Here is a 26,833-nt window from a genome sequence, read left to right as displayed (position 1 = left end):
TTATAACTTTAGAGAAATTAAATTTGATTATTTAACGATTACAATCAATTATATTGTTTCAATTGGGATTCTTAATTGAGTTAAGCCTATTAGCACGACCCCTGGTGGTAGTCTGTTTCACGATGTTAGTAAAAGGCCAGCGTTTTTCTCCTATCGAACTTCCATGTACTAATTAGATTAAAACTAGGCGCCTCCTAAATACATTATCTTAGGGTGGATCCAGCAGGTTGGATGCCCGGGCCCTAAGTATTATTTATCAAGCCAGGGATTATCACCTTCTGGAAGCAGCAAGAAGTTAAAAGGAGAAAGAACATAACTCTGAACACCAAATAACTTCTTATTCGTACTGGTGATACTAGCGTAAGGTCCTGCTCCCTGAGTTAACTTTCCCTCAGTGAGTCACTTCTCTAAATACAAAGGAAGGACGATAGGTGTTCCTTCCTTTTGGATCCTTCTAGTATTTTTAGTGTGTAGGGATAGACTGAAAAACTTTTAAGAACCCCTTCCTTTATTTTGATAATTCAGACATTTGTAGCTTTTGTAAAGGAACTTAGTGAATACTCTTACAGATCCATGTTGGAACAGCATGAGCTCAGTCTTTGTGGCACCAGTGAGACAGAGCAAGACGACGACAATGTATGTGTTATTTGGGTAACGAAGGCAAGTATGGACAGAAGCGTTAGAAGAATCCGGGAGACCAGGATGTAAACGCTCAGTTCTAATCAACGCAGGTGTGGATTCCGGGTCTGAGACACCAATAACTACGCAAGACGCACGGCGAAAACTGACACCACCCAGTAAAACACCGCTCTACGCGGCTTTGGAATTCGGACCCAGGTGGGTCCGCAGGCGCCGGATGATGACGTAACCGAGAACCTGGAGGTGATTGGTTTCCGAAGAGGGGCGTCGGCCGCCAACGCGACTTGGAGTCCTGGACTAAAGTCCTCGCGAGAACGGAAGCCTCAGGCGAGGAATGGCCGCGGAACCGGGCGGAGCTGGCCTGCGGCTCCTGGGGCAGGCTCGCCGGCTCCAGACATGGCCCGGGGTCCCGGCCTTCTAGACCGGCCTCGCCCCGAAACGGTCGCCATGCCCAAGAGAGGAAAGAGACTCAAATTCCGGGCCCACGACGCCTGCTCCGGTCGAGGTGGGCAAGGGGGTAGGGACCCCGAAAGACTAAGGTTTAGTGGCGGGCAGAGGGGCAGGCAGTGTGGTGGCGAACGCTCGCCAGCCTGCGTTGGGAGAACGGCTGGGGCGAGGCACCTGAAGCGTAGAGGAGGTCCAGGTGGGGAAGACTCTGAAGGGAGGCCTCTTCTTTGAGGGTTGGTGTTGTGTTTCAGTGACCGTGGCGGATTATGCCAACTCGGATCCGGCAGTCGTGAGGTCTGGACGAGTCAAGAAAGCCGTCGCCAACGCTGTTCAGCAGGAAGGTAAGCTTTCTTTTAAGATTCAGGCCTAGTATTTTATTTTCACGGGATTCTGTCTCAGTGTTTTTTTCTTGCAGTCCTCTGGGCATCTTCCCATAAACATGTTTGCTCTTAATGTTTACGCCTATATTGGAGATGGGGGAGGATTAGCCAAGAGTAGCAGTTTCTGTAGCAGAAATATTTTATTTCTGCCTTTGCATTAAAAAAATGTATGCACACTCTTCTTAAGTTCCCACTGCTTCCTTCTTGGGCGTTAATCTCTTTCCAGTAGTTCACAAACATTTTACTATGCAGTTTGCTTCCTTGCGTAATAACCTTGGAGTGTTATTTACTTTTCCCTGTGTTTCTCTTGCTTTCGAGCTTTTTATACATGGGTCCCCAAGACATATATTTTATGCCTACTCTCAAGGTTAAATTGGATTCAATCCCCCTCAAATATAGCTCCTCAAAATTTATCAGACTACAACTCAACTTTTTTTCTTTTTTTTTTTTTTTTTAATCTTTTGTGTTTTATTTATTTATTTATTTGTGTGGTTTTTGGCCCGGGCTTGGTTTGAACCCGCCACCTCCGACATATGGGACCGGCGCCCTACTCCTTGAGCCACAGGCGCCATCCCTACAACCCAAATTTTGTTATATCCTCTAGGGGTTCATAGTGGACTCCCTTCGGTGCTGAATTCCACACTTTTAAGGAGTCCGTTTCTGTAACTTTGGAGTCAGTTTGTCCATTGCTTTCCAATTTTTTAATATACTAAAATGTATTTCCTTTCTTTCTTCATTCTTTCCTTGCTTCCAACTTCCTTCTTTTCCCTTTTCCTTTCCTTTTCTTTCTTTTTTTTAAAACTTAGCAAGAGAGTCTCAGCTTTCTCCAGCAAATTCACATTTTGGTTTTTCTTTCCTTTTCCTGGTTGCTGATACCTTGGCTCAGTTGTTTGTATTTCTGGGTGGAACTGTGTACCATCTCATTCTCCCCTTATTTTCTTCTAGTAAAATCTCTTTGTGGCTTGGAAGCTTCCCAGGTTCCTGCAGAGGAAGCTCTTTCTGGGGCTGGTGAGTCCTGTGATATCATTGACAGCAGTGATGAGATTGATGCTCAGGAGGAAAGCATCCATGAGAGAATCGTCTCCAGAAAAAAGAAGAGTAAAAGGCATAAAGGTACAGGGCTTGCTCTCTTTTGACTTGTTAGTCCTGTCTGTGGTGATAAATTGAAGCTGTTACTTTCTCAACGTAAGGGGAGACATAAGAGGTGATACAGGGGAGTTTGGAGAAAACCTGGCTTTCAACTAAAATCTTGGTAGTAGGGCAAAGTTTAATATTCCTGGGCTTTTTGCTTTTGTCTAAATTTAAAAGGGAAGGAGATTGGTAAAAGTAGATTCTGGAGATATGAGCTGTACGTTCATTGAATATATGTTATTAGGTAAAAACACATGGGCAATGTGAATGCAACAAGCTTTTGCATTTCTGAATTTATAAGGTAGACGATGTGATGAAAAAGTATTTTTCACATGGCATTGTGAATGCAAGCTTTTGCATTTCTGGATTTCTGAATTTATAAGGTAGATGATGTGATGAAAAAGTATTTTCCCAAATATGTGAATTTTTATGTAACCAGTTTTATTTCACATAACCTTAGATATTATCATAGGCTTTTAAATGTTCTGGAGTTATTAATGTCTACTTTATGTGTAATAGATACTGTGGGAAATAGAAAAGTATGTGATGTTTATATCTTAATGGTGATAAAACTTTACAAATGAAACAGTAATAAATTGATGACATATAATATGCCAAACCATCGTTAAGAGTCCAAATTATGCTCTAGACTTAATGAATCAGAATCTCTTGAGGTAGAATGCAGAATTCTTAAAGCTAAAGTGGTTCTGGTGATCAGCTAGGTTTATGGGAAAGCTGATTAGTAAATGATTTGAGTTATTTTTGGTTTCAGATATACCAGAACTTTCAACTTGAGAATCAGATAACAGATATTTATATTTATTAGAATACATTGAAATAATCAATGGGCCAGGTGTTGTGGCTCACACCTGTAATCCTAGCACTCTGGGAGGCTGAGGCTGGTGAATTGCTTGAGTTCATGGGTTTGAGACCAGCCTGAGCAAGAGTGAGACCCTGTCTCTAAAAAACAGCTGGATGTTTGTGGCAGGTGCCTGTAGTCCCAGCTATTGGGGAGGCTATACAAGAGGATTGATTGAGCCCAAGAGTTTGAGGTTGCTGTGAGCTATGATGCCACAGCACTCTACCCATTGTGACAAAAGAAAAAAGAAATAAATTAATGAAATGACATTGCTTTCCAGTTACATCAGTTACTGTCAGCAATATCCTCTTTTTCAGTATCCAAAAATAAATACAGTTATAGCCTTCCAAATCTAAAATCTGAAATGCTCCAATATCTGAAACGTTTTTGTAGAGACAGAGTCTTACTTTATCGCCCTCAGTAGAGTGCCGTGGTGTCACACAGCTTACAACTCCTGGGCTTGGCATTCTCTTGCTTCAGCCTCCTGAGTAGCTGGGACTACAGGCACCTGCCACAATGCCCGGCTATTTTTTTATTGCAGTATGGTTGGGGCCGGGTTTGAACCTGCCAACCTCAGCATATGGGGCTGGAGCCCTACCCACTGAGCCATAGGCGCTTCCCCAATATCTGAAACTTCTATAGCATTGGAATGGTGCTCAAAGGAAGTGCTTATTGGAGCATTTTGGATTTCTGATTTTTGGGTGAGGAATGCTCATTTAGTGATTATAATGCAATTATTTAAAAATCTGGAAAAAGCCAAAATCTGAAACACATCTGGTTCTAAGCATTTCAGATAAGGGATACTCAACTTTTGTTGACGTTCTTCCCAATTCATTTGTTCACAATTTCTTGCTTAAAATCCATTCTTAACACCATTGTTCCATTAGGGAATTGTTGTTTTGGTGGTTGTTTTTTTTTTCACAGCAATCTCAAACTCTTGGACTCAAGTGATTCTCTTGCCTCAGTCTCCCTAGTAGCTGGGACTACAGGCACCTGCCACCATGCCTGGCTATTTTTTTTTGTTTGTTTGTTTAGCAGGCTTGGGCTGTGTTTGAACCCACCAACCCTGGTGCATGTGGCCCGTGCCCTAACAGCTGAGCTACTGGTGTCGAGCCTTTTGTTGTTTTTTGTTTGTTTTTTGATAAACTCCACAAAATGACTTAGACTTTTTTTATTAAAACAGATCTTGAGATAGAGCTCATTCCTTTAAAATGTACAATTCATTGTTTTGGTATGTTCACAGAATTGTGTAGTTGTCAACATGATTTAAGTTTAGAACATTTCCATTATCCCAGAAAGAAACCCCATAGTTATTAGCATTTCTCTTTATTCCCTCCAAAATCCTCTCCAACTCTGGGCAACCACTAATGTACTTACTTTCTTTATAGATTTACCTATTCTATACATTTCATATAAATGGAATCATACAATATGTGGTCTTTTGTATCTGGCTTCATTGACTTAGCTTGTTTTCAAGGTTCATCCATATTGTAGCGTGTGTTTGTATCTTACTGGTTTTGTTTGTCTATTTTATTATGAACAATGCTGCTATGAATATTCATGGACAAGTTTTTTTGTGGATGTATGTTTTCATTTGCCCAGATAGGAATGAAATTGCTGGATCATGTGGAAATTCTGTGTTTAACTTTTGGTGGAGAGGGACTTACCAATTTGGCAATATATGTGTTCCAATTTCTCTACATCCTCACCAACACTTGTTATTGTCTGCTTTTTAAATTATACTGCCTGACTTTTAATTTTAATTTTTAGGGACAACGTCGTGCTCTGTTACTCAAGCTGGAATACAGTAACATAGTCACAACTCACTGTAATCTTAAACTCGTAGGCTCAATTGATCCTCCTGCCTGGGCCTCCCAGGGTGCTAGGATTATAGGCATGATACAATATGCCCAGCCAAGACCAAAAATTTTAAATAGCACTTTGCTTTGTAAAAGTCTTTGGGTCTCAGTAGAGGAAATTCTAATAGTCATTTGCTTTTCAGAGAAGATGATGTAATGTGGGGGGAGGGGGCCCAGACGTAGACTGCGCCTTGAGTGGTTATTGGAGATTGCAAGAAAGGAGAGGAACCAGTAGAGAGAAATTGTTTTAGACTCACTGGTCTCTGTTGTGAAGAACCTAATGCAAGAACCCGACTGAATCATAGAGCTGCAGGAAGAAATCAGCTAGAAAAGCAGAGACAATTTTGGGGAGGTAGTGTAGGGGGGTTTTGCCCAGGAAAGAAAAAATCTGGTTTTAGCACAGTTCTGTGACTATGTCTGAAATAAAGATTAGAGTTAGGATTAGCCCAGATTTAGGTATGTTTATAAGGTATGTGACATTACCTGTGTCTGAGAAGTATAGTGGAACTCAGGGTTAAGAGAATTAATGCTAATAAGTTCTGAAATAGAAGATAGCCATGCATTGTCTAGGAGTGATTGAATGTGTCTGGCCAGGATCATAGGTCCAACTGGTAGTGAAACTAGGAGAAACTAGAGGAAAAGAAACAGGTTTACGGATGAGGATATCTGTAAACAGGTTGTAGGTAACAGGTTACAGATTGTAATGATGCACAGCAACTTAACTAGTTATCTATTTAGTTTACACTTTGAGGTTTCCTCATACTGTCTTAAAATCAATTTTTAAATTTTTTTTTATGTTCCCAAACTGAAGAAAATGTTTGGTGAGTGGATGGAAATGAAGGACAGCTTACAGTGTGCAGCTGGAAGTTGGAGTCAGAAACCTGGGTTCTCTTTACCTTGACTGGGTAGCAAGGTTCTTTTTTCTTACTAGGAAAATGGGTACAATAATATGTTCCTTATTTCCATTGAATAATTATTAGAATTGAATAATTAATGTATGCAGAGGCACTTTGAAAATTTCAGACTAGAAGGTAAACCATCATGAAGTAAAGTTTGTTTTTTTTTTTTTTTAAGAGTCTCATTTTGTCACCCTTGGTAGAGTGCTGTAGCATCACAGCTCACAGCAACCTCCAGCTCTTAGGCTTAGGGGATTCTCTTGCCTCAGCCTCCCGAGTAGCTGGAATTACAGGTGCCTGCCACAATGCCTGGCTCTTTTTTTGTTGCAGTTTGGCCGGGACCAGGTTTGAACCCACCACCCTTGGTATATGGGGCCGGTGCCCTACTCACTGAGCTTTTTTTTTTTTTTTGAGACAGAGTCTCACTATGTCACCCTTGGTAGAATGCCATGGCGTCACAGATCACAGCAACCTCAAACTCTTGGGGCTCAAGCGATTCTCTTGCCTCAGCTTTCCAGGTAGCTGGGACTACAGGCACCCACCCCAGTGCCTGGTGATTTGTTTTGTTGTTGTAGTTATCATTGTTGTTTAGCAGGCCCAGGCCGGATTTGAACCCACCAACCCTGGTGTATGTGGCTGGCACCCTAACCACTGAGTTATGGGCACTGAATCTGAAGTAAAAGTTTTAAGAACAAGATCTATTCAGTTGAGCAATAGGAGGTAAATTTCTAGCAGCTAGAATAAATGGGAAATAAGTGTGAGGGGTTCCTTGGACTTATTTAAAGCTTTTTTCTTAACATTGCAAGCTCTGGGATAATTGAAGTGATTGAGTAGATATGTGTGTAGTGTAAGACTAAAGATTATTATTCTAATTTCTATTTCAGAAGACCTGGATGGGGCTGGAGGAGAAGAGTATCCCATGGATATTTGGCTGTTGCTGGCCTCTTATATCCGTCCTGAGGACATTGTGAATTTTTCCCTGATTTGTAAGAATGCCTGGACTGTCACTTGCACTGCTGCCTTTTGGACCAGGTTGTACCGAAGGTGCGACCAAAGAGAGCTCACTTGGTTATCTTTGTAGCTGATTTCATTGCTATTTGTGATTTGGAGCTACTTACTGGATGGTGACCTCCTCTTATTTTTTCTGTTTCATGTCTGGGCATGACCCTAGCTGTGGACTCCTTGAGCCTCTCTCTAATTTAAATTTGATATTATTAATTATCCCAATGTTTGTTTTCCCTTTGGTTGCTTTCTTTCACCCGCTAGTATCCACTTACAGCAAAAAGTCTTGCTTCTGGTCCCAAAAAGAGCTATCTTGACTTTTCTTCAGAGGTTTATTTTAGCTAGAATGTTGAAAAGCTACAGGTGTCAGTATGCTTATTTTTCCAACTGGATTAATTGTTTCTTAGATTTGCTAGTCATCATGAAGTATCATATGGTTTTTGTATTTGTGGTATCTTATATGTAGTTGTAGTGGTAAGGAGTGAGTGAATTCTATGATTAGTAAAAGAGCTAGCTTTTGGTGCCTGGTGTGTAATTATAGTGGAGATTGCAAACTATCAGTGAGGTTGCCGTGGGAAGGGATGTTGAAGTAGCAAGGAGTAGAGAACTTGCTGAGACATCTGATGGGATGGTGGTTCTGCCCCACTATAGGTTCTTTTGGAGCAACTGAAGTATATTATACTGGTATCAATTTGGAGAGCTTGCTCTTTTGTAGAGTGAAAGAGTTAGGATTTAAACTTTTAAGATAGATGGTGAAGTACAGGATTATAAGGCAAAGAAGCAAAAGTTGCTGAGAGGTTGAGATGGGGATTTATACATGTATAAATAATGAGGACAAGCTAACTACTGGCAGTGTAATAATAGTGCAGTAAAGTTCATACGGAGACCAAGAGTCTTAGGACACTGACCTAGAACAGGAGAGACAGGTCACATATTGGTAGGAGTAATGTGTCATGTTTCAGGCACTACACGCTGGATGCTTCTCTGCCTTTGCGCCTGCGACCTGAGTCAATGGAGAAGCTGCGCTGTCTCCGGGCATGTGTGATCCGATCTTTGTACCATATGTATGAGCCATTTGCTGCTCGAATCTCCAAGAATCCAGCCATTCCAGAAAGCACTCCCAGCACATTAAAGAATTCCAAAGTAAGTGAGAATTAGCATTGAGTTTTGACTAATGAACTCTTGTATGGTGAATCTGTTAATCATGGCTTGTCTCCAGCTTCTTAGATGGGGAGGAGTGTGGGTCCCAGGCTGCTAGGGCACTGATGTAAATTTGCAGGGCTCAGAGGTTCACTTCTTCAAGACATTCCTGCTATGCTGGTCTGGCTTTTCTTTACCTTAAAGCTTTTTTGTGCTTTTAGCATATTCCTTATTCCTTTTATTTTAATTTATTTTCATGCATTGTACATTGGACCACTTCAGATGTAATGGTTTTGACGGTTTGGGCTAGAAAGAGCACAAGTCAAATGGCAGCTGTATGCTATAATTTTTAAAAGGTGCTTTAAATCACAATACAAAGATATAACATGAACAACTCACTAATTTTCACTTTCTGATGTCAGCTGAACATCTGGGGTTCCCCTTTATTATTGACTTCCTTAAAGGATTCTAGTGTAGGCTTTCTTCTTTAGCATTTACTAAGTGCCCTGTGCCAGACTATTGCTAGGCTCTTGTATTGGGTCATCTCAGAGATTATAAGGTTCTCTGATTCATAGACATTTGTTCTCTAAAATTCTTCTATGTTTTTAGGCTATTTTAAATTCAGGATTTCTCTAGTATTTTATATTCGTGCCTTATATTCAAGTTTCTGGCATTCTTCTGATTTATAAATAAATCTACTAGCTTTTGGTCCATTCTCTTTCCCCTGATGAAATCTCAACTGATACAGTAGATATGATTATTTAGGCAAATTGATATCTCAGCCCTTTTCCTGTACAACTAATACCATTGTCTAAATTTCATATCTTTTAGTTCGTAGGCAGTTTTTGTTAGTCTGTTCCTACCCACAATCTGATGTTGAATCAGAATCTTCCCATTCTCTTGTACTTTGTTTTTATGGTAATGGACATTATATAATGATTCTTCTTCCCTAGTTTAGTTCTAGGGTGATACTATTCTACTTCATACATATTAATTAAAAAGGTACTATTGATTTCAGGATTGTCAAGATTCCCTCCCCAGGCTTGCAGGCTAAGGTGGTCAGGGCCATTGGCTGAGTGCTGTGTAATACCATGCTAGCTGATAGATTTAGAGCAGGAGCAGAGTGCTGGGAGAGTAGGGTTTCATCCAGCAGCTGCTTTTGCTTATAATATGAGTGTACAGTGTATCACTTCACAGTGCAGTGTCTCTCTCCCAAGAAACATTGGATAGTATCAGACTAACTATGGTGAGGGTGGGGATCATTCCTAAGTTAGCCATGCCAGGAGTGAATCAATTGCTGGGAGCAGAGCAGCATTGGGCAAACTCCTCGTGCTTGACACATCTTAGCGGCTCCAGTGCATAATGCAAGTGCTACTGCCTAAATTCTAAAATACTCTTATCTTCATATCCTTATTGCTATATATTAATTTTTTTGAAGTAGACTGTAAAAAGTCAAAGGGAATGAAAACTAAGGTCTTAACCCAGATAGTAAATCCAGGCCACCTGGCTGCTTCTTTTGTGCCTTGTTAGAGATCTTGTGAAGAGGGTGTGGGACCTGCAGTGGCAGGTATCCCATGCATGGCCTTGCCACTTGTATACCCACAATCGCATGGCATTCAGGGAGTTGCCAGCATGCCTAAAGGAAGTTGTCCCGTGTTCCTAGACTCTAGCTTTTCGCATTTGATTCCCCCTCTCTCTCTTTTCAGTAGCATAGCTTGTGTGGGACACTGGAGCCGTTGTGATGGCAGCAGAAATGTTTTCCCCTTAAAGCCAAGCCCATTATTTTTGATGGAACAGCAGGACGTACAGGGCATGTCTGAAGGGCAGGACAGCTGGCACGGCGGACGACCCACCCCTTATCCCCTGGGAGGTACTTCACTTCTTGTGCTTAACCCTAGCTGTAGCCTGACTTCACTGAGGGGCTTATTCTAGACTGAGTTCAGCCTAGCTCAGTAGTTTCCAAACCAGCTGTCTGCTCCCAGAAGGTCCTGAGCAGTTTGCTTCTACTACAGGACCAGCCCACCCTGGCTGCCTTATGGCCTTGTTACCGTGCCTGGTGGCTACTGGCTGCTCTAATACTTTAATGTAGAGGAGTGAGCTGGTGAATCAGAGATTGCCCCAATCTCTAGATACCATGTTTCTTTCTTTCTTTAAAGAGGAGAACAATAGGGGTTAATGTCAGTGGTCTTTGAGGTTGACTTATATTGGTCCCTCTTCTTTTTACTAAACAGTCCTAGGATTGTCTGTTTTCATGTTGCACCAGTGTCAATTGGGGGTCTCTGTCTGTGCCGATGTAAAATCTTAGCATTGAGACTGTGGCTGACTTTAGAGCTGTTGAACAGAGGTTTTTGCTGATTATTTTTTGTTAACTTTTATAATGTATTTTGATTTTTTTCTTTTTTCTTGGTTTATTTTATTTGTATCTCTTACAGTGCTTACTTTTCTGGTGCAGAAAGATTGTTGGGAACAGACAGGAACCAATGTGGGAATTCAACTTCAAGTTTAAAAAACAGGTATGTGGTCTTCTTTTTGTTTTTAAGGCAATATTTTGTTCTTTAGATGTTTTTCTTGGTCTGTCTGTGCTGCTGTAACAATGTATAGCAGAGTGAGTAATTTATAAAGAATAGAAATTCATTTCCTCACAGTCCTGGGTATTAGGAAGGTCAAGATTATTAAGGTGCTGGCAGGTTAAAGAGACCTTGTAAGGTCCTGGTCTCTCTGTTTCCAAGATGGCCCCTTGTTAATACATCCTCCAGAAGGGAGGAACGTTTGGTCCTTACATAGTGGAAGGTGGAAAGCCAAAAAGGGCCAAACCCTGTGTGAAGACTTTTATAAGAGCCTTAATCCCATTTATGAGGGAGGGCCCCGCATAACCTAATCATCTTCTAAAGGTCCCACCTCTTAATACTATTGGAGATAAAGGTACAACGTGAATTTTGGAGGGTCAAAATATTGAAATCATAATAGTAGATGTGAAATTGCCTTGTAAATAATGTATATCAAAACCTATAATACACGTTAAACATCTCAAATCCCAAAATGCAAACTCTTTCTTTTTTTAATTTTTTTTTTTTTTTTGTTGTTGTTGGGGATTCATTGAGGGTACAATAAGCCAGGTTACACTGAATTTTTTTTTTTTTTATTAAATCATATCTGTGTACATTGATATGATTATGGGGCATCATTCACAGCTTCACAGACCGTTTGACACACTTTCATCACACTGGTTAACATAGCCTTCCTGGCATTCTCTCAGTTACTGTGTCAAGACACTTACATTCCACATTTACCAAGTTTCACATATACCCTTGTAAGATGTGCCACTGGTGTAATCCCACCAATCCCCTTCCCTCTACCCACCTCCCCTCTCCCTCCCCTCCCTTTCCCCCTTCCCCCTATTCTTAGGTTGTAACTGGGGTATAGCTTTCATGTGAAAACCCTAAATTAGTTTCATAGTACATTGGGTACTTTTTCTTCCATTCTTGAGATACTTCACTAAGAAGAATATGTTCCAGCTCCATCCATGTAAACATGAAAGACCAAAATGCAAACTCTTAAATGCTCCAAAATTTGAAATTTTTTGAGTATCAACAAGATGCTCAAAGGAAATGCTCATTGGAGCATTTTGGATTAAAGATGCTCAACTGGTATAAGGCAAATATTGCTAAATTTTGAAAACTGTCCAAAACCTTTCTGGTCCTGAACATACAAGGGATACTCAACCTATAATGCCCAAAAAAGAAAAGGAAGGAGGAACTATTCTACATTGAAAGTCACAAAGGTAACAACCTTATGTAGAGTAAACCTGGAGTGAATCCTGGATTCAAATAGCTGTAAAAGACATTTTGGGGGCAATTAAGGAAATTGGAATATGATGTAGAAAATACAAAATTATTTATATTTTTTTTTGAAAATACAAAATTATTGTCTTTTTTTTTATGTGTGATAATGATGTTGTGGTTATGTCTATCCATGCTGAATTATTTAAGGGTAGAGTGTAAATGTGACTTTCAAATGACTTCGCACCCCTTTCCCTCCCAGAGTGTGTGTGATTTTTTTTTTTTGTATGTAGGTGTGTATGTCTAAGTGTGTAATTCGGGGCGGGGGAGTAAATCTGGCAAAATACCCAAGGGTGGAGTGTATACAGAAGTTTATTACACTGACTTCTTAACGTTTCTGCTCATTTGAATTCTTAAAAAGTAACAAAAAAGGAAAAAACTTACTGTAACAATGTACGGAAGTTTTTTGCTTAAATTTTTTTGTTATTGGTCAAATCCAGTGTATTAGTAAACAACAATAATTTATATGGTTTCATGTTTGAGGTAATTTGGGGAAACCATGAGGAGAGGGATTGCCAAAAAGGGTTTTATAAGAAGAATGAACAATAGTCCACTATGTCTTTCTGCCTTTTGCTTGGATTGCACTTGAGATCTTGGCCATGGGGAGGACCTGTTTTACCTAACTGTAATTCTTTAGCAGCCTCAATTTTGTCACCTGTGTCCTCTATTAGTATTTCATGATGAGACATATTACAAATACAGTTAGTTATTCCTCACTTGATGGTAGGGTAGTTACAGATACCTTTGTAATTAAAGTAAGCCATATTTTCCTATTGATTTATTTCAAAAACGTGGTTGTGAGTAGGAATTTTTGCTCTGGTATTTTTTGTATAATAAGATTCCCAGAATCTGATATCCATTACACATTGGTAGAAAGTTGACAGTAGGACTTTCCTGATAAGGGACTGAGGGGCAATTTTAGCAGTGGTGAAATGTGCCTAAGAGATGCAGGAAAGTGAATGCTGAAATTTCCTTTAGTTCTGAGACTTGTGACTCCTTTGTTTTTTGGTGCCTAGAATTTGGTGGCCGCTTCTGCTTTCCCCCTTTTGTGCAGCAGGTGTTTCTTGGAGTTTAACAAATTATAGGAATTTATGATCTTTCAAACATTAAAGAGCCTCTGATAGAGGCTTTAGGTTTCCATTTGTTGTCTGATGGCAAGGGGCACTATTTAAATGCAGCATAAACCCATTGTCACATTTACTCTATTCAGATATATTTCCCATTGTTTCAAAGGTCAGAAACTGATGTGTATACAGAGTGGAAATAATAGAAAAGCATATCTTGCTAGCTTTAGTTGAACTATAGGATTTCCAGTGATGGAATATTAGAGCCATATACCTTTCTTCTAAGCAGTTAGGTTAATTCTCAGTTCTCTTTAGTCCCCTAGGTTAAAGAGCAAGTGTATGGGAGGATTGCAGCCTCCCATTCAGTATGAAGATGTTCATACAAACCCAGATCAGGACTGCTGCCTATTGCAGGTCACCACCCTCAATTTCATCTTTATTCCAATTGTCATGGGAATGATATTTACTCTGGTAAGTAGAGACTCAGGATGTCATCTTCAGTTATTTTGTAGATTCTCATATATATGATTTGACAGACTTATATATTTAACCATTAAGGGAGAAAACTTATAAGTCTGAAATCAGTCATGTATATTAGGTATAGATAGATTTGTGGAGATGTTAAGATCTGAAAATATTTTTAGCTCTGTTAACTTCTCTGTAGGACAGGGAGTGTTTTTGTGTTTTCATGCATAGTGATCACTAATGATTGAGAAACATTATCCTGTTAGAAATAATGATGAGACATACGTGAGCACTGTCTGTTAGGACCTTGAGGCATGCATGTGGGGTCATAAATGGGATAGTAAAATATAGCATGGTCTGCTCAGCTCTGTCCTTTGTATGATGCTGTCACTGTCCAAGGCCTAGCTAGAATTAGATTAGTAAACCATATGTGCCTCTGCTGTATTTTTTTCTAGGTTTTAAAAAATTTTAATTGGATTGGCAACTGGAGTATTCATGTAATTATCTTTTCTGTATCTTAGAATTATATTCAGAGATATATATGGTTCCCCTTTCACAATTAAAATAGTTTTTTTTAATGGTAAAATAAAAAATGTAAAGAATTTAAGTAATACGCAAATATATTGAGAAAGTAAAGGTGACTATCTTATGATTGCAATTAATCTTTTGGGAACTGTTCTTTTAATGTGTCTGTTAATATTTTTACATATTAACTATTTTTTTTTTTTTTGAGACAGAGTCTAACTATATCACCCTGGGTAGAGTGCTGTGGTGTCACAGCTCATAGCAACCTCAAATTCTTGGGCTTAAGTGATTCTCTTGCCTCAGCCTCCCAAGTAGCTGGAATTACAGGCGCTCACCACAAAGCCTGGCTATTTTTGTTTTTGTTGTTGTAGTTGTCGTTGTTTGGCAGGCCCTGGCTGGGTTCAAACCCACCAGCCCTGGTGTAGGTGGCTGATGTTGAGCTGTAGGCGCCGAGCCATATTAACTCTTTCAATTAATTTAGTATAATTGAGATTATATGCAGTTTTTATTATATGCAACTCTCTCTTCCAAGTTAAGCCACATTAATGACCTAGTTATATACTCATACTCCATGTATTTCATATTCATACAATTCTATACTGACCAATCTACCTACAAACACACATACTTAAGAGATTTTGCATTTTATTTTACAAAAAAATTGGATATTTATGTTTCATGTATATTGTTTGACTTGACAGTATCTCATTATCATCCCTTTCAGCTGTCTCTTAACTGCTCCAACCAAATTTTAAAAAATTGGCTCTGATGCTAGTCTGTGTACATGTATCTTGATTTATTCATCCATTTGTGAGGCTTTCTTTAGTATAGTTTAAATATACGAAGGTATATTTAAAATTATCTTTTAATTTTTTGTATGTTTACACAGGTATTGGTGTTGTAACTTAGAGATTAATCTTGGGGTCTAGTAAATATAAATTATGTCTGGGCTGTTTCATTTTAGTATGAGATGCTGGAAGCCAAGGTCATGTGAGTTGGATACTGAATTTGCTTTTCCTTTTCAGTTTACTATCAATGTGAGCACAGACATGAGGCATCATCGAGTGAGACTAGTATTCCAAGATTCTCCCGTCCATGGTGGTCAGAAACTGCGCAGTGAACAGGGTGTACAAGTCATCTTGGACCCAGTGCACAGTGTTCGACTCTTTGACTGGTGGCATCCTCAGTATCCATTCTCCCTGAGAGCATAGTTACTGCTTCCCATCCCTTGGGTGCAGCCCTGAGTCTAGTCCATTAGTAATCAGATACCGGTTTGAAAGGGGCAGCTGGATTATATATCTGATTAGTAATGCACATGCTCTTCAGGTTCCTGGGGCTCCTGTTAGGGGAGGGAGAAATGTTGAATCAAGAGGAAAAACAACTATGATTTGTAAACATATTTTAATGTAAAAATTTGCATTTGAAAGAAGTGGCTCTGTTTTCTGTGTTAAAACCCCATTTGGTGCTATTGAGTTTGTTTTTCTTTATTCTTTTATCCCAGAGAAAATGATTGATCTTGCTCTAGGGAAAAATTAAACTTTAAAATCTCCAAACAAGGATGTTTCAGCATTCCCTTATGGATCAGAGGAACTTTAGAAGCCTGAAATTGTTGCTACTATTGCTTCCACTCAAATTCAAGTGAATATTTTATCTTCTCTCTTCACTTTACTCCAGAAATAAAGCAGGTGACAGGGTTTTCAGAGTCTTATAAGATTAACTTGTGTATCTTTTTTAAAAAATAATTTTTGGATACTTATTGCATACATATTCTTTTGCCAGTTTTGAATTTTAGGGGTTTTTTTGCATGAGACTGATAGTGGTGATGATGACTTTGTACTCTTGGTACTATACTAGGAACTTTACATAGTATCTCTAATTCTCAATCTTGCAAGGTAGGTGATACCATTATGATTTATGGTTGAGAAAACTGAATCAGTGACTGTACTCATAACAACAGTAAATGCGGAACCAGGATTCCAACCCAGGTCTTTTTGTTAAACCACAGTTTAAAAGATCAGTCTCATTTTTCTTGTGGTAGATGGTGGTAAAAAGGAGGAGGAAGCAGAATGTACGTACATACATAAATAAAAAACTAAAAGGGTGAGTAAAAATTTGATTGTGGTATACTTTATCCCTAATCAGCCAAAAAAGTAATGATTGATGAAAGAGTCTTTTTAAATATGTGTTTCTAAATTACATGTAAAACAAACTAAGAAAGGTGATTTCCGAATAGTGGTACTTTCATTGAATTGTTAGGCATTTAATATGTTGAAAGTCATTAAAAAAATGCATTGCATGTTGAAACCAGCCTCTTGAACCATAAGCACTTAGTGATTTTGCCCAGCACTGTGCTGCTTCTGCTGTGTACATACAGAAACCTGGCCTTTCATCCATGCAGAAATGCTTATGTCCTCCTGTTGGTCAAAGGACTTACTGTACCTGGTGTACCCAGAGAAGAGGATCATGGGTGTTTTTTTGTTTGCTTAGAAGATACATCTTGCTGCTTGTCCCTCCTCTCACCCCCTCAAATTAACCACTGAGCTGGACAGTTGGATATTGCCAGAAGGTGGGCAATAAGACAGTATTCTTTTTTTTTTTTGAGACAGAGTCTATGTTGCCCTTGGTAGAGTGCCATGGCGTCACTGCTCACAGCAACCTTAAACTTTCTTGCCTCAGCCTCCCAAGTAGCTGGGACTACAGGTGCCCGCCACAATGCCCAGCTATTTTTTTTGTTGTTGTTGTTGTCATTGTTTAGCAGGCTTAGGCCAGGTTCAAAGCTGTCAGCCCTGGTGTATGTGGCCGGTGCCTTAACCACTGAGCTATGGGCGCCAACCCAGGACAGTATTCTTGAAAAAGGAAAATCTTGCAAAGTTTACTGTGAATCAAACTGATAAATTAGCTTGTTACTTTTCCTTACTATCTTCCCTACCCTCTGCTATTTAAAGAATATTCATCTGCTTGATACTGCTGCTAACAGCTAACCTTGCCCCACATTGAGGGCGGTATTAAAGCTGTTCATACAGAATGTGCTACTGGGTCAGTCAGAAAAAGAATTTGGATATTTAAGTGATAAAACGAAAAATCTAAGGACAATAAACATCCTGCAGATCTGTATAATCAAAGGTTGCCTCTCTGAGGTGGAGAAGCACAAAGTCCTTAGTTCCCTGAACTAAAGATGCCATGGAGCAGGAGGGAGTTGTCCTGGTGCATAATGTATCTCCCAATTAGGAGTCACCTTTAAAAAGGGCGTGAAATAAATTTGGCTTGATAATTGTATTCTGACTCAACTCTTGAGGTTGTTTTTTTTTTCTCGTAGTTTATGGCTGAGGCTGGGTTTGAACCTGCTACCTCTGGCATATCCGGCGTCCTACTCCTTTGAGCCACAGGTGCTGCCCTCAACTTTTTGAGTTTCTGTGTCAAACTCTGGTATAATGATAGATAACAGTCATTGCTCAGTTAGTGATTGCCTCAGTTCTGTTAGCGTAATATTGCCAAACACTTGGTAAAGTGTGTTATCAGTGGTTATCATGGCTTCAGCCTTCCTCTGCATTGGCTTAGTTGCCTTGTCTAGCATGATTCATATAAAGGGGAATTCAGTTAGTGAAAGGATGTGAAGTGTCTGAGGGATTTCCTTTTAGTGAGAACCCTGGACCACTAAGAGTTGGAAATTACTACACTACAGGTTAAGAACTTCCTTAAATACATACCATGATTTTGCTCTTCAGGGTCAACCAAAATACAGTTGACTCTGGAACAATGCAGACCCCTGCACAGTTGAAAATCTGAGTATAACTTCTGACTTCTCCAAAACTTACAATAGCTTACTGTTGATTGGAAGCTTTACTGATAATATAAACAGTGGATTAACACATATTTTGTATGTTATATTATAATCTGAATTCTTTTTTTTTTTTTGAGATGTCTCCTTATGTCACCCTTGGTAGAGTGCTGTGGCATCACAGCTCATAGCAACCTCAACCTCTTGAGCTTAAGCAATTATCTTGCCTCAACCTCCCGAATAACTGGGACTACAGGCGCCCGCCACAACGCCTGGCTATTTTTTTGTTGCAGTTTGTCTGGGGCTGGGTTGGAACCCACCACCCTCGGTATATGGGGCCTACTCACCGAGCCACAGGAACCGCCCACAATAATGTAAGCCAAGGAAAAGAAAACATTACTAAGAAAATTGTAAGGAAGATAAAGTAATCACTATTCGTTAAGTGAAAGTAGGTCATCATAAAGGTTTTCATACTTGCTATCTTCATGTTGAGTAGGTGGAGGAAAGCAAGAAAGGGTTGGTCTTGTCTGTCTCAGGGGTGGAGTAGGAGGAAGAAAATCTGCATGTAAGTGACCTGCACAATTCAAACCTTGTTCAAGGGTCAACTGCATTACAAATTCAGATTGGATTCTCAGCTCTCAAATCAGAATAATTCAGATTTCCTTGCCTTCTTCCACAGATGCAAGGAAGGAAGCTATGCCAAATAGTGCCTATATTGAAGGAAAAATAATAAATGAAAGGTTATGTATGTCACTGATTTCAATATAGCATTTGCTGCTGATACAGTACATGCTGTGTATGTATCTATAAATACATACATAGGAACACATTGCATGTATATAAAAATTCTTCACACTTCTATCAGTTCTTACCGGGTACTGGTAAAGGACTGAGTAGGCACTGTGATGAAAATTCACAAACCAGCTGGGAAAGATGCATTAATAGCCACAGGGGACAGGGTAAGGGAAAATGGAGAGGTTTAGTGAAAATTTGTCAGAAATTTTGGCATTTGAAGACTTTTCATACTATGTGTGTATATAAGAGAAACACTGCATTTCATAGTAACAAGTGTTAGAACAGCCAGGTGCCTGGAAGCAGGCGGCAAAATTCACTGCATACTACTACAGAACGATATCTGTGCTTCAACTTTCTCCACTTAAGAAAAATTGGCGCGACCAAAGGAAAAGGCACCAACGGGTGGGAGAGAGCAGGTGTGAAAGACAAGGCCTGGACTATAGCCAATTTAGGGACCAGGTTGTTAGACCAGGAACAACAGGGGAGGGTAAGACGAGAGGCAGGATGTGCGCAGGACTCTGGGCCTCCGACGTTTTACTCCCGCCAGGTAAAGCCCTGGCACACGGTCGCTTCGTCGGACTCGCGAGGCCGAACCAACATGGCGGGCAGCCTCAAAGCGGCGCTCTTGTCACGTGCTAGGGCCGAAGAGCGCCCGGGGCGAGAGGCGTGGCCTCGGCGGGCAGGCCCCGCCCTTAGGGGCGGATCGGGGATCCGCGGAGGGGGCGGGGCTTCGCGGCTGGGCACTTGGGCGGCAGAGGCTGCAGCCTGCTACCTCGGCGTTGGCTCGGCTCTTCTAAGACGTGTCTGGTTGCCCGGGTCGGGGGCGGCTCCCCGCTGCCTCCGAGCTGAGCTGTCCAGCCTTCGACGATTGCAGGCAGGTGAGCGCCCACAGCCTGGATCGAGGGGGAAAGATGCCTATTTTTCACATCTCCAGCTCTCTTCAACAGTTTGGGGAGGGGTCTGTGTCTATCGCGCCTTGGGAACAACCCATTTTTACTCCGGATGTGTTGTCTCCGACTGGCGTCGATACTGCACCCTCTGCCGCCCCTCGCCGGCCTTTGCGGTGCCCTGTGCCCTTGGGAGTGAGAATGAGGGGCTGGGGCGATGCCTGATTTGCAGGGAGGGTGTGGAGTTCGCCCTCAGCTCCATCGGCTTCGGGGGAGGGGGCCGAGTTGGCGAGTCTCCCGGTGGGAACTGACGGACTGCGCCCCCATGTCCCTTCCCCGAGAGTCTGAGAAAAGGCGCCTCTCGGCTCCTAAGCCAGCACCACTCCTTTGAGCAAGAGCTTCTGAGGGGCTGAGGTCTTCGCGCTTCCTGGGGGTCTTAATCCTTTCCGCGTTCCTCATAGCACCCCTTTTTACTATCGTTAGCTCTCCATTCCTCGAGCTGCCAGCTTCAGTCTGTGCCAGAGATGCCACCATCTCCGCAGTGCCAGGGAGGTGGGGTGGAAGGAGCTACCGGCCAACCCGAGGCCTGGTGGGGGTGGGGAGGGGGTGGGCGCAACAGGAAAAGAGGGCTGGAATAGAGATTCCTGAACTGGGAGGGTGGGAGTGAGGAGCTGATTTACGTCCACACAGTACGGTGTTTTCCGGTACTGATTTTGAGGTTGTAATGGTAAGTGAGAAGACAGAGGTCGGGTTGGAGGACTTGGAAACCTGGTGTGGCTGGTTTTCTTTGAAAAGGAGGGATCCAGTAAGGTGCCATTAAGAGCTGATGTCACCTTTGAGGAGAGGTGTGCTGGTGGTTTCCATCAGAGGGGTAGGACAGTTGGGGTTGTTCTGCTCGTCTGTGTGAACAGCAAGGAGTTAAGGAGGCTCTGCCTAGTTTGGAGATCCCCTCCTGGTGTGATCTTAATGGGCCCCTCCAGGAGCCAGGTTTCAGGGACTTCCCACAGTTGTTGGAGCTGTACCTAGTACTTTGTTCAACATCCAGCAAACATTTATTGGGTACCTACTCTATGCCAGATACATGCTAGGTGCTAGGTCTTCTGAAGGCAATTTAGGGGCCATAGAGCAGGTGAATGATATATACATATACATACATCTATATAATAAACATTGTAGATATTCTGTTAACTCCCCCGCCCATTTTGTTATATTGCTATTGAATTGGAGAAAGAAAGAACTGTGTCCATGTGCTTTCAAACAGATTTTCAAACCAGATTCTAACTTAGTGTCCCCTATCACTATTAACTGGCCAGGTAGTCCCAAGGGAAGCTGCCTTAGCAAAAGCAACAGCTTGAATGATTCCCCTTGGTTATTATCTCAGATTTTTATCCCGAGGCCTGAGGAGGCTTCCTAGGATAAATGGTGTCTCAGAGTGATGAGATCACGAATAGCACAATGGTTACTGGGGGCCAAGAATGCACTAGACACTCTGCACAGTGGAAGACGCCATTTCTGGAAGATGGAAGAGTGTGGGGGAGGAGGGTATGGAAGGGAATTCTTATCCAGTGGTGTCTGGGTGTGTGCTGCTGAGCATGGCATGATGTCAGAACCGTGGAGTATATGAAGTCTGGCAGCTGGGTAGTAAAGAAGGGATGGGAGGGGCAGGGCAGGGCAGGCAGGCTCTGGGGTCCCTAGTCTGAGTTGATTGCTCAAGTCTTAGAGTTGGAAAGAGTTGTCAGGCATGACTTGTAGGTCCTTCCTGAGCCTCTAAGGACAGCATGGCTAGAGCTGGACGAGAGGATGTGTTTAGTTGGGCTGTCGTGGTAATGAGGCAGGGATGAAGGCTCACTGGGGCCTGGGAGCTGAAGATACAGGGGTGTTAGCAGAGGCCTTTTAATGCCAGGGATACTGTCCCCTGGACTTTAGGCCTTAATGTGGTGGGTTGGTAGGTAGGTGATTGTAAAAACAAGGCATGGTGACTGGTGGTGTAGAAGTGTGTGTGTGCACACTCACTGCTCCTGTGCATGCACTGGGGAGGAGGGGAGGAAGGGAGCAGAAGGACTGGGGAGTGAAAGCTGCCTTGAAGTCTGGATCTCAGGTAGGGAATTGGGAGGAATGGAGGTGGGGGGAGTGGGGTCAGAGGAAGGGATGAGTGTGTATTGAAGCCACATGAAGTCACCATCTGTCCTCCTCCGGCCTGCTAGCTCACTGACCTATAATTAGCTCTGGAGGGCATACGGTGCTGGCTCGCAGGAGTGTGGCGCTTCGGGTGGCCGGCAGAGTAAAGCGTACTCAGAGGGGCCACGGTCCTTGGTGTATTCTCAAAGGAGCTGCTTCTAGGGAACTCTGCATTTGCTATAGTGGGAAGGGTTTGAGGGAATTGAGAACGTCAGGCGGCAGGGCTGGTGGGGGAAACAGCAATGAGGGAAGGAACTCTAGGTAAGGATGTTATGGGACTCCAGGGCTGGGCAGAGCCTGAAGACGCTTGTCCTCAGCTGGCCTCTGGCTCACTGCATAAGCAGCACGGTTGCTACCCAGTTCTTTGCTCTGCCTTCAGAGAGGCTTGGGTGCTGTAGCCTCGGGGCCTCCCTCAAGTGTCTTCTGTTTCCTCAGGTGAAGTCTGCTCTGGCAAGGAGCAGCTGCCTACTTCAGCTGGGGGCTGAGAGGCCTTGGCTGGGGCTGCTTCTTTCTGAAAGAGCTGGAGGAGACATTGCCACCAGTGAATTCAATTGGTCATACTCCAAGTGGTGCTCAGCACTGACCTGACCTCCAGGCTGTGCCAGAGACTGAATATTTGGTCACACGATGCTCTGTATTGCTCTTGAGTGATTATTTGTGTATCTTTTTCTCAAGTAACCTGTGAACTTCCTGAGGATTAAGATTGTATCTTACATGTCTTTTGTTTTCCTAAAGGTATTTAACTCATGGAAATCACTCGGTAAGTGATTGTCGGGTTGAATCGAAGATGTCTGTCTTCTGGTCTCCTGGGTTTGATGAAGCAAGGCCTCCTTGCAACTAAAAAGATTTAACCTGGAGCAGGGAAGCCTCTGGGGAGCCAGTACAGGGGTACTGTCTCAGTCGGGAAATTAGATTCTATGGGCAGTAGATGGAGTTAAAGTTGCTAAATCTGTCACAAAGCACGATATATGGGTTTAGATTTATAACCCTAAACAATAATATGAGTGTGTAGGTATATATAGATATAGCCTATATTAATTATATAAGTATATAGTATGTATATTATTGTAAAGTGATTTAAGAAAGAGAACACACGCACAATATTATTTTGTGGTTGAGCATCAGACAAAATAGCTGGTTTACCTTTAGAGGCATTTATTGCTTATTTTGCCCAGCCGGCAGAGGTGATTCTCATAAATTAGACTCATGTCTGATGTGCCTCCATGGCCATTATCTTCAGATAGATAACTGGCATTTCAAAGGGGAGATAGGTTTCCATTCATTTTAAGAAAAAGTTTCCTTAGAATGATGGAGCTAATTTGGTGGTGAGCTCCTTTTCCCTGAAGGATAATTAAGTAAAGACTGAGCTGTCAGGGATTTCGTGAAAGGAACTCCTACACAGGGTGGGAGGTTGGCCTGTCTGACCTCTGGGAACCCTCTACAGTTCCGGGTAGGGGGTGGGATGAAAGCGGTAGGGGGTGGTAGAGGTCCTTGGCGGCTGCTTCAGATGAGTGCTCTCCTCTGTTTGGCTTAGAGGAGTGCTGCTGGGAGTGGAGGGCCTGGGAAGTGGGGCCAGGCCTGGAGCTTGGGATGGGCTGTTCCATGAGGAGTGGGCATTCCAGAAGATGCAGGAGGTGACCCCAGAAAGCTCTCATGGACACAGAACCTTGGTTTGGGACAGCCTGTAATGCATTCTTGATGGGTGGGGTAAGTAGAAGGGTGGGCTGGGTCATATCTATGACTTTGGCTCAGACTGTGTAGGCCGACGTGGAGTGTCTGGAATTTGGGGGCATATTTGGGACAGGGCACTTGGAATAAGTAGAGTTTTTATTTCTTTCATTATCATCCCCTCCCTCCCTCTTCTCTCCCTCACACATGTTCTCATACACGTTCAAGATCACTCATGTACTTATAGTCTTTCATGAACGTCGAGGTACTTTGATGATCACGAGCATGCATGCACCAGCTATCAAGGGCCCTGTGTGCTTTTATGAGCATATATCGTTTCATGACTCCCAGATGCATGTGCATGTATTACCACACATGTTCACCAGCATGACACCATGTACACACACATACATGTATTTATAACCACACACCTGCATACATTGTTAGGCCTCTACACACCCATTCGCTCTCATGTGTACTCTCAGGACACCATTCTTATGACCATAGTCTTACATTTTCTCTCTCTCTTCCTTTTTCATGACAACATATATGTCCCACATACTCTCATGCTCACACACACGCACTCTGCTACACGAATGCACATGACCTCCTTCCCCCCGCATTCTCTTTTTCATAATCACACACACTTTGGTGATCACATACACATGCATAGTTTTTATGATACCTACATTTCTCCCTGTGGTTCTGTGCTTTGGGCCTTTTATACCCTGGCACCTGTCAGCACTCCGGATAGTCTTGTTTTCTGCTACATGATGGCTCTCTAATCTGATGGGTTAATCTACTAAAGCAATGACTTCTGAGCATTTATTTACCTTTTCAACACCAGAGGACCCTGTTTAGTATTGGTCCCACACGGACCCTGGTTTTGAAAGATTTGAAAGATTTTTATTCTCTGAAGATGCCACACATATGACTTTGTTTCTTCTTTCGTGAACATTATTTGAACGCATTTGTGTTAATTAATAATAGCTCTGATTAGCAGAAGATGGCAAGGGTTACTGTACTTAATGATGTAAGTTCAGCCAAAGTTGTGTTTGTGTTCAATGGTGCAACTTTGTATCTTGGCTTGGGTAAACATATGGTCTCTATCAGACATTTGGAATGTGGAAAATATTTGGTGGGCTCCTGGTGTTGCTTATGTAGCCTTCCTAGGCTTATTGTTCCGTTGCACTGATGTTCTGTCTTTCTGAGAGAACGTGTGTTTATTTTATATGATTCCTTATGTAGACAGTACTTAAACCTGGAATTTTCTAACCTGTTTTTAGATGTGGAACTTTTTTTATAGAAATGAAACCTTAATCAGATAAAGGTTTGACAGATAAAACTGACAGATTTGGAGTGATGCAATTAAAATAAGCTAAGAGAGGTCAGAGCCCTCTGATTTTATCATATCTCTTTTTTAAGCCCTTTTTTAAGCCCAGGCTGCCCCAACAGGTAGTCTGTTATAAAGCCCAGCTTGCAAATCTCTGCCTTAGAGAGGTAGTTGTGACGGCTGTACTTTTGGGATTTCAGAAAGGAACTATTTTTTGGAGGGGGCACAGAGGCTTATGGTCCTCCCTTCCACTTTGGTCTTTGGTCTTTACTCCTCCTGGGGTAATGAGGGTGACCATACAGCCAGGTGTGCAGGGACAGACCTGGTTCACACCTTTGTTCTGATGTGATTGTTAAGGGCTTCCATTCACTCTCCAGGAGCCTACTGGATAAGCAGATGCCACCTCCCACGTGCCCTAAACGAGCCTGGCATGAGGCTGAATGCCTGGGCTAGCAGCTGGTGCTAACCTGTGCTTGGGCAGCATTTTGTGCTTCTCGGAACTGATTCAGGTGTGTTATGAGAACTTGTGAGAACACCAGAGGGTGTTATATGTTGTGATCTTCATTTCCAGATTTGGGATTTGGGAACCTGAAGCACAAGAGAGGTCAAGTCTCACCACTTATCTTGAAGGGAGCCCAGAGAACTGGATGCTTTTGAAAAGATTTGTGGCTAGCAGTGAGAAACTCCAAATGGAGCTTTTCCAAGAGTTTTTTCTCTGTGAATGGCTTCCTGTAACCAATGGATTTAAAATTTTTAAATGTATTTAGGGTGGGCCCAGTCTTGAGGCACTTGGGGAGGCCAGGATGCTAAGAGTTAATTAATAATTACACAGTGTTGTTGGGCACCGATCTCAGTACTTTATGTATGCTAACTCTTGTAAACCATGGATATCAGCTGTCTGAGGTGGGCACTGTTATCCCCATTTCAGAGTGGGAACTGGGGTTCAGAGACAAGAAGCATCTTCCCGCAGTCACTTGAGTCAACAGTGGATGCTTCAGCCTTCAGACCCATCAGCTGTTCCAGAGTCTACCTTTCAAGACAGGAGCAGTCCCATCTAGCTCTCATAAAGCCTTAGTTTTTAGGGGGCAAGATGAATGTATGTTTCTGGGGCCTTGAGCCAGTTTTTCCTATTTTGCAATTTCCTTTCCTTGAAGTCTTCCGGGATGGACTTGCCCAAAATGACTGTCACACAAATGCATTCATTCCCTATGTGGCAGAACCCTGTGTTAGAGTGCCCAAAGATAAGGAGGATGTACCTAAGAGTGTACAGATGAGGTGATAGGAAGGAAGAAAGTCCATAAAGAGAGGTATAAATAAAGAGCCATGTTGGGTCAGCAGGAGGGCAGACCTCACCCACTGGAGGGGATCAGAAGAGGCTCCCTGGAGGAAGTGGCATTTGAGATGAGCTTAGAAGGGTGATCTTTGTTAGACTGACATAGAAAGGGAGACAAGAGACAGGCCAGGCTCTGTGCTGGAAGAATGTGAGTGATAGGTGGCCCTGGGAGCAGGCCAGTGGACAGGGCTTGGGCACAGCAGGATAGGAGGTGGCATTGGACTTTTGGAGGAGAGAATGAGTGATGGCCAGGTTTCTTGGGCTGCTGAGCTGGACAGGGGAAAAGGAGAAGCTTCTGGATGAGAGGGACGGGGAAGTGGGCAGCCTGAGGATTTCAGTTCCACAGAGGGAATAGTATCTGAAGACCGCGCAGGATGAGGGGAGCTATGGCTCAGGAATGTGGGATGGGGTGGGGAGCTTGGTATGGAGCTGGCTGGTGGGTAGGGGAAGAGATTTGGGTGTTTGGTGGATGAAGCCTTCCTGTGGGGAAGTGGCTGCCTCAGGACCATGACGGTTGTGCTATAGAGGCCTCCCCAAGAACTGAGGAGAGGTGGAGAGAGGGCCAAGGTAAACTGTCCTCAGGCTGCCATTACCCTGGTGAAGGTGCCAGAGGCT

General features: G+C 42.5%; 2 protein-coding genes across 8 annotated transcripts in view; both read left to right on the top strand.

Moving 5' to 3' along the window:
* Position 1: 1 nt before the first annotated feature.
* Positions 2 to 15,954, top strand: TMEM183A (transmembrane protein 183A). Of its 2 annotated transcripts, none has more exons than XR_008383175.1 (8): positions 2 to 1,144; positions 1,338 to 1,427; positions 2,412 to 2,579; positions 7,096 to 7,255; positions 8,176 to 8,356; positions 10,060 to 10,223; positions 10,786 to 10,866; positions 13,572 to 13,625. XR_008383175.1 is itself a non-coding variant. In XM_053606775.1 (8 exons), the coding sequence occupies exons 1-8, from the start codon at positions 1,036 to 1,038 to the stop codon at positions 15,455 to 15,457; spliced, it is 1,131 nt and encodes a 376-aa protein (XP_053462750.1). In that variant the 5' UTR covers positions 7 to 1,035; the 3' UTR covers positions 15,458 to 15,954. The 2 variants fall into 2 exon arrangements, 1 of the variants encoding a protein (XP_053462750.1); XM_053606775.1 differs by lacking the exon at positions 10,060 to 10,223 and adding an exon at positions 15,272 to 15,954 and having other exon boundaries at positions 7 to 1,144; positions 13,572 to 13,727.
* Positions 15,955 to 19,556: 3,602 nt separating this feature from the next.
* The window catches only part of PPFIA4 (PTPRF interacting protein alpha 4), a 51,649-nt gene continuing 44,372 nt past the window's right edge, over positions 19,557 to 26,833 (top strand). For 5 of the 6 annotated variants that reach the window (XR_008383173.1, XR_008383170.1, XR_008383174.1 and 2 more), the window contains exon 1: positions 19,557 to 19,697. The gene's annotated coding sequence lies outside the window, so the exon portion shown is untranslated. Of the gene's footprint in view, positions 19,698 to 22,624; positions 22,645 to 26,833 lie in introns of those variants that run through there. The other variant, XR_008383172.1, reaches the window with a different exon arrangement.

Source organism: Nycticebus coucang, chromosome 10 (assembly GCF_027406575.1).
Source record: "Nycticebus coucang isolate mNycCou1 chromosome 10, mNycCou1.pri, whole genome shotgun sequence".
Lineage (NCBI taxonomy): Eukaryota > Metazoa > Chordata > Mammalia > Primates > Lorisidae > Nycticebus > Nycticebus coucang.
The sequence above is the reverse complement of the archived record's forward strand: the minus strand, read 5'-3'. Positions and strand labels throughout refer to the sequence as shown.

Excerpts from the sequence above, each read along its gene's own strand:
- TMEM183A (XM_053606775.1), top strand. The coding sequence starts at position 1,036 with ATGGCCCGGGGTCCCGGCCTTCTAGACCGGCCTCGCCCCGAAACGGTC. Across the intron at positions 1,428-2,411 it reads CAACGCTGTTCAGCAGGAAG|TAAAATCTCTTTGTGGCTTG; the intron begins GTAAGCTTTCTT and ends ATTTTCTTCTAG. Across the intron at positions 13,728-15,271 it reads TGGGAATGATATTTACTCTG|TTTACTATCAATGTGAGCAC; the intron begins GTAAGTAGAGAC and ends TTTCCTTTTCAG.